General features: G+C 32.3%; 1 protein-coding gene across 3 annotated transcripts in view; it reads right to left on the reverse strand.

The window, feature by feature from the left end:
- Positions 1 to 12,280, reverse strand: part of LOC118184145 (protocadherin Fat 4-like) — a 517,728-nt gene that overhangs the window by 335,522 nt on the left and 169,926 nt on the right. For all 3 annotated transcript variants that reach the window (XM_085819903.1, XM_085819902.1, XM_085819904.1), the window contains exon 3: positions 2,106 to 2,171. In XM_085819903.1, the coding sequence (XP_085676029.1) occupies positions 2,106 to 2,171 (66 nt within the window). The remainder of the gene's footprint in view (positions 1 to 2,105; positions 2,172 to 12,280) is intronic.

Here is a 12,280-nt window from a genome sequence, read left to right on the forward strand (position 1 = left end):
TTACAGTTAATCGTCTTAACCCTGTAAGCGGCAAGCCCGTATATATACGGCCTAGAATATTTTTTGTGATATCTGTAAGAACGTATATATGCGTGCATATTAAAATATGGCAAAGAAATTGAGGCAATATATCAAAAGTACACAAATCCAGGTATGAAATACCAGGAGAGCTTTTACATTAAAATCAAAAAATAATTTGTTCTCATTGTAGTTTTGGGAAATTGGTGCTTTCTTAGCGAAAACTCTGGCCGCTCAAAGGATTTTAAGACGAATATAAACATCTGAATCTTCAGTAGTTAAGCTGCTCCTGTTCCTTACTTACAATAAATTTCACGTGAAAATATTTGCAAGCATGTCTCCCAGACAGTGCAGTGGTTACAGGATTCGATTACAATACAAAAAGGCCTGAGTTCGAATCCCGGAGAAAACATGGTTGTAACTGTTCGTCCCTTCATAGGAGGCAAAGGTGGCCCACCTATTAGATGCCTCCATAATAAAGTGACTACCAATTCTAGTCTTAGTAGTGGTCAAGCCGAAGTCGACTGAGGGCCCGCTATTAGTTAAAACAAATATTTGCTGACATTTATAAGTTAATCGAAGGCGGACAAAATGGCAAAGCTAACTTTTGGGAAATTATGGCTCACGGATCCGCGTTGCTAAATTTATCGATTTCTCCTTGAAATTATGTTACACTTTTTAAAAATGCATGTTCGTTACTGCAACTTTGTAATAAACAAAAATGTTATTGTCATTATTTATTTTCAGTTTATTCTTTCATGTATTCTTCTTTTTTATGCGTTTTTGTATGTATATTATTTATTTGCAGTTTACTCTTTTATGTATTCTTCTTTTTTATGCATTGTTGTATGTATATTGTTTATTTTTAATAGATTCTTGTATGCATATTATTTATTTGCAGTTTATTTTTTATGTATTCTTGAATGTATATTATTTATTTGCAGTTTAACTTTTTATGCATTCTTCAATTGTTCGTTTCATATTTACGTTTTATAATTTATTTTTATATATTATACTTTATTTTCGGAACTCAAATGGGTCACCTGAAATTATGAATCGGATCATTCGATGACCCGGGGGTGATAGGTTGCTGATGTCTATCATAGAATATTCTTTCTGGAAGCAAACGATATTTTAAGAAAAGCGAGCTGAGATGTCAAAGTAATAAATACTGTCTGGTAGGTTTGCTGGAAATTGTTCAGAAATTTATTCCTAAAATTTCGTAGACGTATGGTATACAACAGTGAATACACGCAAGCATTTAGTTTCGTACAATAATTTACGATTACCTTATACATCGTAAATGTTCCAACATATCATTTGAAGAACATTAGCAGATTCATTGTATTATTGTAATTACCTGACTAAAGACAGCTCTGAGTAATGGTGACAAGCTATTTTCAAATTCTCTCGTCTAATCACAGTGATTAAAAGCATCCATTATTCACTAATGAATGTATTTTGAATACTTTTCGAGGTTATTTTAATTTCCAGTCATTTATCGTAGATGCACTATATCGATGTTTTCTATACCTTTCACAAATTTCAAAGCAGGATTTTGTTAACTTTTGTTTTCATTTGGGGCTTAGATTTAACTTTCGCAAGCATTCATAAGTAATATATAGTGTTAAATAGAATTATTGGCAGCTAAAATATTTTACCGATAATTTCTCATTTTCTGAATCATCAGCAAACGCTAAATTGCATTTTGACTGCTGCCAATAAAATCCTTTTAATATGAGATTTCTATTTTGACCAATAAAAAGGCTTGAAATTTCGGGAATTTTAATTTTGAATTTTATAGCACCTGTGATTCAATTCCATGAAACAGAAATGGATAACTTCAATGGCAATGTTTGTTTAGCTCTTCAGAGTCGAATAAATTTGGATAAATCCTCTGGACCTTATAAATTAATACATACATAAAATCACATTAAAGAATAATTCAAATTTTTGTTTATCCATTAAAGTAACATTTTAACAATGTAAATATTTCATGCTGACTTCGCTTACAGCTAAAGAAAAAAATGCACATGCAAATTCTACTCTAATACATGAAAAATTAATAAAACAAAACAGCTTCTTACCAACAGCGATATTTTCTTCCACCCTTTCGAATCGTCTGTTTTCTCCCAAAGGATAAAATAGACATGCTGCAAAAAATACAACAAAAACGTTAGAATGGTATACTTCATGTTTCGCATCTATCAGTTTATAAACATGTTATCAGTTCTATTAACGATATTAAAGGAAAACTTTTTTACATTCATTTTAAATAAAAACTTATATTAAACAACCTTACACAGTAACAAATGTTGAAATACATTTTTTAACTTGATCGAAAGCGTTTCATTAGCTAAAAGGTGCAATTTGTCCAATAGGACTATTAATTTCGTTTTTCCATTTTGCGTCGTCCACTACAAAACGGCGTTTCACTTTTCATATTGTTGCCACCAAATATTAGAGCCTTGCATTACATATAAAGAAATTAAATAATGAGGCATCTGCTTGAATGTATGTACGTTTCTGGCATTGTGATAAAACAATGGTACCTAGAGATATCAAATTTTGAATAACGTAGTCCTCCACTCGATTATGGGCATCTGAAAGGCCAAATTTGGGATTTGGTATGTGTTTTATTATCTATTTCATATTTTAAAAAACTTTAACTAATTTTTGACTAATAAACTCAACGATTTCAAAGCCAGCAATGGCAACACTACGAAAAAAAAAGCATTTTTGTTTCCAGTGCGCGAGACTGTGTATCGAAAATGCTAAGGATATCCTCTTTTTAAATATTTTGTGATATTGCTGCTGAACTGAATTTTATGGTTTAAGTGCGAAAGACGTGATATTTAATATATAAAGGTAACACACAAAACGTTAAAAAAATGCCCCTTTGGGAGTAATATAAAATCTGAAAGCTTCGCATTTTTTTCTGCACTTATTTATTTTAAAAGAAAATTTCGAAATTATTGCGTGTTATTCATTTAAACAAGTCTATTTTCCCATGGTGCAGTTCATTGTTATTTACATGATAAAATAATACATTGGAATATCTGTACGTAGTACATGTTTCAGAAATACTCACACTATCCATTCTATTTGCATAAAAATGATGCCTTGATAAGAAAATGGCACAAAATAGGCTCTGTAGTGAAGGACAATTCTATTCATTAACGAGAGTAATTTTAGAGTTAGGATTTACACGTTTTCTGAGCCAGCTTTATTTTGGCCTCCCTGTATCTTCTAAAATGTCATGACTTTATTTCTATGCCCACATGCAGTAACTTTCTTTTATGAGCATAATGTATAAAGGCTTCATTAAGAGCTTATGACATTTTTGTATGATGTTCGATGTTTGATCAAATTTTATGGACTCAATGAACTGCGAATTTGATAAATTTTGTTTTTAATACAATTGTATTTCATTTTAATTTTAGTTTTTTACGCCTATTTCATGTACTTTTCTTTCATGTTTTAAAATTTGCACATTTAAATTACGTATTGTAATATGAAAAATGTTAACAATTTGGTTATTATTAAAAAGTGCAGTCAATGATTGATGAGACGCAATACCTGTTAGCCATTACAGGATGTCCTCATCCAAAATCAGCTGAAATGAACTGAATCTCCTGGTAGATTATAGAAAAAACATTTCAAAGAACTTAGTATAAAAATATCTAAATATTTCCATAAACATGTTTAGCAGAAAAGATAACTTATAGTCATATTTTAGCATCAATGGCCTTCGATTGTCAATGCTAAATAAACTTGTATTTCCAATTGAAAACGTGCCGTGTTGTATGGTAAAAAATAAAACAATTAACCTCTAATAGCTATTTCATAATGCACGTTGCTATATGTTTTGACTGAGTGAAAAATAATAATACATTTAATAATATTTCTTAATGCCGGATGCACGTTTCTGTCTTTCTTTATTTGCCCTAAAAAAGATGCCAGAGGTACTGTCCTTGCACTAAGTTCAAAGCCATGTAAAAATCGATGGTAATGAATTAGTCGTTAAATATGCCAAGGAAGCAACCATAAAACCAGTAAACAGTGCCCTGAATTCAACCTTTCCGCATTAAAAACATATGTTATGAAGGAAAAAAATAGACTTGCATGGATATTGAAGTATAGTCAATATTTTGTCGGACCTCCTTTATTTTTTATCACTGCTGCAATCATTTTAGGCATGCTATGAACAAGAGACTGACTATAAGCTTGAGAAATCTCTGCACACCACACATGCTTTATTGATTCAACAAGTTCTTCAGCACTGGATGGTATCTTCTCCACGACTTTATTTTTCACAATGCACAACAGATTCTCTATAGGATTCAAATCTGGGCTGTTACCTGGCAAGTCAAGCACTTGGTTTGAGTAGCCTTCAGAGAGTCCTTAACATTCCTTGCCCTGTGACACGGAGCCCCATCATACATGAAAACTGAACATCTGTGAACATTCAAGTGAAGCTTCAACTTGACATGCAGCAAATGAAGGTGCCGACTGCCGTTCGTTGTGGTTTTAGGTGGCAGGAAATATGCAGCAGCAGTACCAGACGCAGACATTGATCCCATATCGTCTGGTTTGGAGGGCGTTTCACTGTTGGAATCGTATATATGTTCGGTCCAGTTCTGATATTGTTTGATGAAAGTCAGTCGTTTCTTTTTCATGCTTCGAGTACGTCGAGGTTTCCTTGCAGGTTTATAGGAAAATAAACCATAATCTTTAGTCAAACGTCTTGAAATAGTACACGAACTGACGTCGGTACCCTTTGCAGCCAGAGCAGCTGTAATTTTATTGCAGGAGGTTGTTGGACATCGAGTGATCATCCTTTTTATCACACGATCATTACGTGCACAAGTTTTTCTTGGACGACCGCTTCTCTTAAGATCCGTATAATTTCCCGAAATTTTGAATTTACTGATAGATTGATGCACGCCTGTCTTACTAATATTTACCTTAATTTATTTCACGTTCAGAAAAGTCACCTTCAATGAAGGGCCACTATTTTTGCCCGTTTTTCAACAGGTAAGTAAAGGTTTTGGTAAAAGTTTACAATTGGGTGCCCCTTGTTTTTTGGCGATTCTTTTTTGACGCCAAGATTGGCGCCAGGAAGACCCAATTTTAAGATGGCTGCTACATAAAACCAAAATAAGTCAAAGAATTTCACAAACTCTGTGTCCATGTACACATCGATCTGTTTTCACTTAAAAAACATCCTAGAATTGCACAAACTAGGTTATTGCGCACTGCCTTAAATTTGTAGTACACATCAATCTATTTTCATCTAAATATTTCATTTCATAATCTACTCCATGTGCACATCAATGTATTTTCATCTAAATAAAATCAGGAAGCTAAAACAAAGTTAAAACTATCATGGTAACCAGAAGTGAGGTTTCATCGCCAAAATTTAAAAAAAATTGTCGCTAATCGAAGGAGAACCTAATTCTACACTAGAGCCAAGGTTTTTTACCCTTTACAAGAATTATACAACAGCACTGTGTACACAAAATTCAATAACGAACTACTGATAAATGAGACCATGTTATATTTATAGCAGTAGAAAGCGTTTGATGCAATCAACGCATGAGATAACGCAATTACAAGAGAAAATGGTGCAATCTGTTAAAATATAGGAAAACGGTTACTGGTCTTAAACTTTTCCACGTGACTGTAGTTTTATAGCAAACGTGTATTTCTTGCTTTCTTTTAGCTTGGTAATTTTTCATGCACTAATACTGAAATGTTTTAAATTTAGTGATTATCAAACATTTCAACTACATATGATAAAATGCTTTAACTTTTCGGTTAATAATATATTGCACCAAACAATGATATCAGTGTTCAGGAAACTTGTCCGGTGGCTTTCGGAAAGTGAGAAATGTTAAAAAATTTAAAAGTGTCTTCCCGCGATTCGAACTGCAGATGTTTGAATTGTTAGCTGACTTTGCTAACCACTTATATCACCACAGAAAGCATGAGGAAATTCGAGAAACTTTCGCAGTAAACGTGCGAAATTCCAAAGTTTACAACTGCTATATCTAAAGACCAGCTTAATAAAAATATCTCTTCTCTATTTCTAATTTGATACAGCCAATACAAACTGGCATAAAGAAATACCTGTATAAAGAACATTTTTCATTTCGCCCACTGCATATGTATTCTATAGAACGCCAGGGGATAAACCGGCAAAGTATGAATACATCTCCACATTACATAAAAAATGCCCAGGGAAAGTATATAATAATTTCGCGCAATATATTGGCAGCTGTAACGAGTGTTACAGGGAAGAGTTTCTATCCAGTTGAAACTTCTAAACGAATTTTGAAAAACTCTAAATGAGATCAGAGTTCATTTTATGTTCTAAGAACTTGCTTAGAATTGAAGATAATCCTGACCACGAAATTCCTCTCTGATTAATTGTAGTGCACAGTTTGTGTAACAGTATTGAAAAAAAAGTCAAATCATATTATTATGCTCTTCGATTCAATTGCGATTTTCTATTCAGCATTTTTATTTGGGAAACATTTTGTGAATTCGTTTGACTTTTTGAAATTTTTAGTTAACTGAAAAGGGATTCCAGTTCCTATTCCTCACGCTTTGTTGAATCATAAAAAAATGTAAATTCTTAACTATCATCATTAACATAAAAAATAAAAGCAATCTAGAAATCGAATATCAAATACGAATTACAAATTGAATCTCAAGCTTGAAGGGCCTATTTCTGTCCAGACATCTGAAGATTGGTAATTCAGACATCGAGGACTCTTTGTTGTCACAACGATGCGGAACCACTCTTTTCTCTTAAAATCGTCGATGCAGTTCCCAGACAAGCATTAAAATGTCATGATATCCTCAACTATATCTCATTCCTGGAAGATATTCCTCCACACAACCCACTGACACGGAAATGGACACAGTGACCCAGTAAAATTCTTTTTGGACTGTGAAGGATCTTCCAGTGCCTCAGACGGACAGTGATGCTGCTGTTAATTTCATTATCTCGAACACTGATCTGCTGACCAAATTCATGGTTGGATGACCAATGCTGAATTTTACGGGACAATGGATGGCAATCGTTAGAGCAAGAGATAACGAAGTTGAGTAGATTGCTGCAACTAACTTGCAAGTCAAAGGATTCCTTAATGAAGGTTTAAGCTTCATCGGACGCCGTCAGCAAAAGTTAGATTAATATAGTTATAGAAAATTATGAATGGTTAAGGACTAGATGAAATAAATGCTTTTAACGGTATGGCTTTATGTCAAGCTCAAGTTATTTTCAATGAAAAGAAAAATTACCTGGTAAATGGGATTAGGTAGAAAATATTCCGCATATTCAAATAATAAAAATTATATAAATTAATATTTATTTATTTTATTTTTATTATTAAAATAAAATAAAATAACAAATAAAATTAAATAAATATTTTTTTGCAAATATGAACAAAATAATTAAATATTAATCATGATACAGATACATGAATTACGACATTGAATTTAAGCCCCAAAAGCAAATTTCATAACTCAGTCTTCTAAATATTTTTTAACACTTTCCTATTATTTACTTTGTATTTTTCTAATTTCCCCTATTTTTAACCTATGATAAATACCTCTCACGTTCATATTTTTGACACAGCTTTGACAGCTACAAAAATTTAATAATATAAAAAATTACATATTAGGAGAAATTTCGAAAATCTCTTATTTTAAACCAGTTTTATTTCCTTCAAATTAAATTTATTATCATTATTTTATATGCATTTCGGGAATCAAAGTTCTCGATCCCTGCACTATTTGCTTTACATTTCGCTAAAGAAAATTCAAATACTTTGGACATGAAAATAACTTTTAAGAGCATTCAAATCATCTGTCACGCACCTATCAGTTGAAAAGATAAATAAATATAAAGATAAATAAATAATGATAAATTCTTCTGAATTATAATTAAAATGCAGGCATTTAAGAGCATTCAAATCACCTGTCACGTACCTATGAGTTAGAAAGATAAATGAATATAAAGATATGTAAATAAATAAAGATAAATTTTATCAATTATAAATAAAACTTAGGCATTTGTCAGTGCATTCAAATAATAGAAATTCTATGCATTTCTAATTCTTCTAATGGTGTACTTTCTAAGAGCACTTTTTTTAAGTCTAAAAAACCTGTTAATTATTTATTTATAAAACTTAACTATTTATTTATAAACTTAAATTTAATATATTAAACTGTTAATTATTTTATTTATAAAACTTAACTATTTATTTATAAACTTATTTAATATATTAAACTGTTAATTATTTATTTATAAAACTTAACTATTTATTTATAAACTTAAATTTAATATATTAAACTGTTAATTATTTTATTTATAAAACTTAACTATTTATTTATAAACTTATTTAATATATTAAACTGTTAATTATTTATTTATAAAACTTAACTATTTATTCATAAACTTAACCTTAATATATTAAACTGTTAATTATTTTTATAGAATACACACACAGAAACTCTGAAGGTTATAGTGATATATCTTTCCTTGAAATGAAACAAGAAAATGACAGTTATCTGTTTTGTTCCGTATTCCAAACTTCAAATAATTAAATGTTGACTATTTTTGTGAGCTATTCTACAAAGATATACAGGTAATGTGAATATCTCAGGTTCAAACGATTGCGGTGCCAAAATTAGGAAAACAACACACCATCCATTTTTTATTCGTCCACCAGCAGCTAACTGAATAAAACCAATGGTACTTTGATATGGTATCGGTGTTTAGCGAACGGACTTACTGCATTGGCGAATTCATTGTTTTTCCTATGAGCAACATGAATATGAGCTAGAATACTTTTAAACTTCCTCCACGAAAACATTTCTTCCTTAACAGATACTCCTCGTGAGCGTTGCGTTAATTAAGATTAAGCAACAAAACAGCCTCTATGATTTTGTTATGATTTGGACTCTCAAACAAAAATAAAAACTCTGACAAGGCTTTATAAATATTAATTTAAAATTATACTTTATATCATATTACACTGTTTTATGATTTAGCATTACCAAGAAAATCGAGCAGAAAGAAAACTGGCTATTTTTCCTGCTTTTAACAGTGTCCAAGTAAACCTCGAAATAAAGTATGGTACAGAACAAATTTTGGTTAAAGATACCAGTCAGGTCAAGAGAAAAATTAGGATGAGAAATTCTGTTACTTTTGAATATATTGCAGAAAAGCACAGAAACGTATATTATATAGTATGCAAATTAGATGCCATTATATACGTACGGATTAATTATAGATATTATCTGGGTGGGTAGAAGGTATTTCTCCCGCCTTTCCAGCGTGCCTATACCATAACTTCTAGTGTGCCTATATCATAATCCGCCTTTCTAGCGTCCCTATACCATTCTGAAGAGAATTTTTCGTGGCGTCTGTACGAATGTATGTACGTACGTACGTATCTCGCATACCTGAAAAACGAGTAGCCTCAGAACGTTGAAATTTTGTCTATAGGACTGCTATAACATGTAGATGTGCACCTCGTATTTTGGTTGCAATCGGTCGCACCAAACGTATATAATTATATTTATATATTATGTAGTGGTTCTGCACGCTGGGGCGGTATTCCAGAGGTCCGTGGTTCGATTCCCGGCGAAGGTGTTGTTCATTTTTCATCTCTCCTGCTTCCAAAATGCCTAATGTCTCTACAGACTTAAATCTGAATATTCTGTTAAACTTTATAGAAATGCCTTGTCAGAACTGGGAAATGATGTGTCTTTAAATACAATATACGAAACTGTATAAGCTAATTTTACTAGATGTTCACTTGTTTCTTCAAATACGATTATAAACTTTTCCACCCAATGGACGAATGGCTTTCTACGTCACTAACCACTTTCCCATCTGGACGGCCCTTCAACCAATAGTCTGTTATGGTATAAAATAATCATTTTCAGATGTGTTTTAAAATATTTCCGCTCATGGTTCCCAAATGCACACTTCTTAATACAGCACACAGAAAAAAACCCTTAAGATAGATATTCAACCGCATATCGTCATTTCCCCCCCCCCACGGCTTGGTGTCCATAATTCCTCTAGTCGTTTAAAAGGCAGTTTTTGTCATAGTTGTGACACAGACCACTTAAGAACACGCAGAGCTCTTCTGGCGTTGAAAAAGGTGTAGACAAGGAATTCCTTTTATCGAGCATTTCACAGAAAGAACACATAAAAATAAAAGTCGGTGCCTCGTGCCTCCCGTAATACAGTACACTTTGTGTTGCATTATGGTGATTCATTTTAAAATAGCTCTGGTTTTATAAATACTCGCTGTGTCTGAATTTCCTGACATTGCGCAAAGGATTTCATGATTATTTTATTTAGCTTTTCCTTTGCATGACACATGCTATGGAGAGAAGGCTACAAACAAAAATTACAAGATCGTATTTGCTTGCCTTTGTGAAATTATACTTCGTTAAATAAGCCTATTTATTCGTCTAACCGCAAAAATGTCTTTAGAAATTTTGAATAGTAGCTTTATTTTATCACACGAAACATAAAATGAACATAGCCTTTCAATGTTAGGAAAAGGAGGAAATCCGCAGGGCCGTCGCCGCTTATTGGAATCACAATAAGCTGTTTAGTTTGTAGGGCCATTAAGATTTTTTGAAGAAGGAGACATAAAAAATGAGCAATACCCTTGACGAGACTCGAACCTGGACCTTCCGAATACGCGTCGAAGTGTGCTTCCAGTTACACCAAGAAAGCATGCGGAAAAGAGAGAGAAAGTGAATAATATTATATTTGAAACTGTAGAGACATTAGGTTATATTTTGGAAGCAGGAGGGATGGAAAATATCTTATATACTCCCCCTTTTAAAATGCGGCTGGGGTTTAGGGGACCCAGTCGCCAAATCCTGGGTGCGGAGAATCATCATTTACGACCATTTTAGTTCGGGCGCAACTTAGAGACATTATTAGGTATTTTGGAAGCAGGTATTTTGAAAAATGAGCAACGCCTTCGCCGGGACTCGAACAACGGACCTCTGGAATACGCGCCCAGCGTGCAGACCACTACTCTGCGAAGGCATGCTAAGAAGGCGGAAGAAATACTTTATATAATGATCAGAAAGCAGTTAATCAGGATAAAGTTTAGAGTCTGCAATTATCAAGATAAATAATCCCCGAACTATTGGGAAGTAATAGATAAGCAAATAGATAAACTGGGAACTCAACGACAGCATAAAACAGTTACCAAAACCTCTGGAGCCGCGTTAAAATCTGAATCCTTTCAGACCATTTGCGTAATTCGATCTTTATTTTTTCATTAAATTATTTAAATATCGTAAGGGAAATATTTTAAATGGATAATATATTATAAATACTATTCAAAACATTAAAAAATACATATTTCCAAATGAAATATGCTAGTCACATAAACCGCATCATTTTGAAGGCATAGAACAAAAATACGGCATGGTATTGTTACTCAGATAAACAATTATGTAACTAATTCTACGCGAAATAGATCAAATGGAATTACGACTCCCAGTCCATTCTTCTTAATTACACGTTAAAATCTATTTTTGACAAATAAATTGGTTATTTGTTAAATTATACTCATGTAAGTAATGACATATGTGAACAACACCTTTCTAAGCTAAAGAATGTTTTCCCAGTCACGGAATCCATTTGAATATCCAAGGTTTTGCCACTTGATGTGTCTCCTTTTGACACTCAAGGCTTCTCTAACGTTTGATATATTAGAGAAGAATAACAGGTACAAATCACCATTATTTCAATTACAGCCTAGTGAAATAAATTATTATTCCTACTTAATGTAAAACTGTCACTTAAGGCTATTACTAGAGTTTCCGAATTTTAATGAACATCAACTATAATTCGATTTTTTGCTAGCACAGCTCCTCGCATTACATTAATAATATGCGGAAGTTAAACTTTAAATATATTTTGAAAATGAGAAATATAAAAAAAACTATTTTGAAAGCACTTCAATAAACATATAAGAAAATTAGTGTGCAGCTAAAACAGGAAACTATATAGAACTATATAAATCCTCTAACAAAGTAGCTTTCACTCGGTTAAACTCATACGTGAAATCCCTCTCTCTGTACGCGGAAAAAGGTGAAGAATAATTTATTCAATTAAATTTATAAGATATGAAGAAATATTAATCAAAAACGAAGAATAAAGCAGAGATGTTCGAATATTTCCGCAAAATAGGAAAAAATAAAA

Source organism: Stegodyphus dumicola, chromosome 7 (assembly GCF_044657685.1).
Source record: "Stegodyphus dumicola isolate Sdum_Otavi_A_Nest chromosome 7, ASM4465768v1".
In the NCBI taxonomy this organism is placed as follows: domain Eukaryota; kingdom Metazoa; phylum Arthropoda; class Arachnida; order Araneae; family Eresidae; genus Stegodyphus; species Stegodyphus dumicola.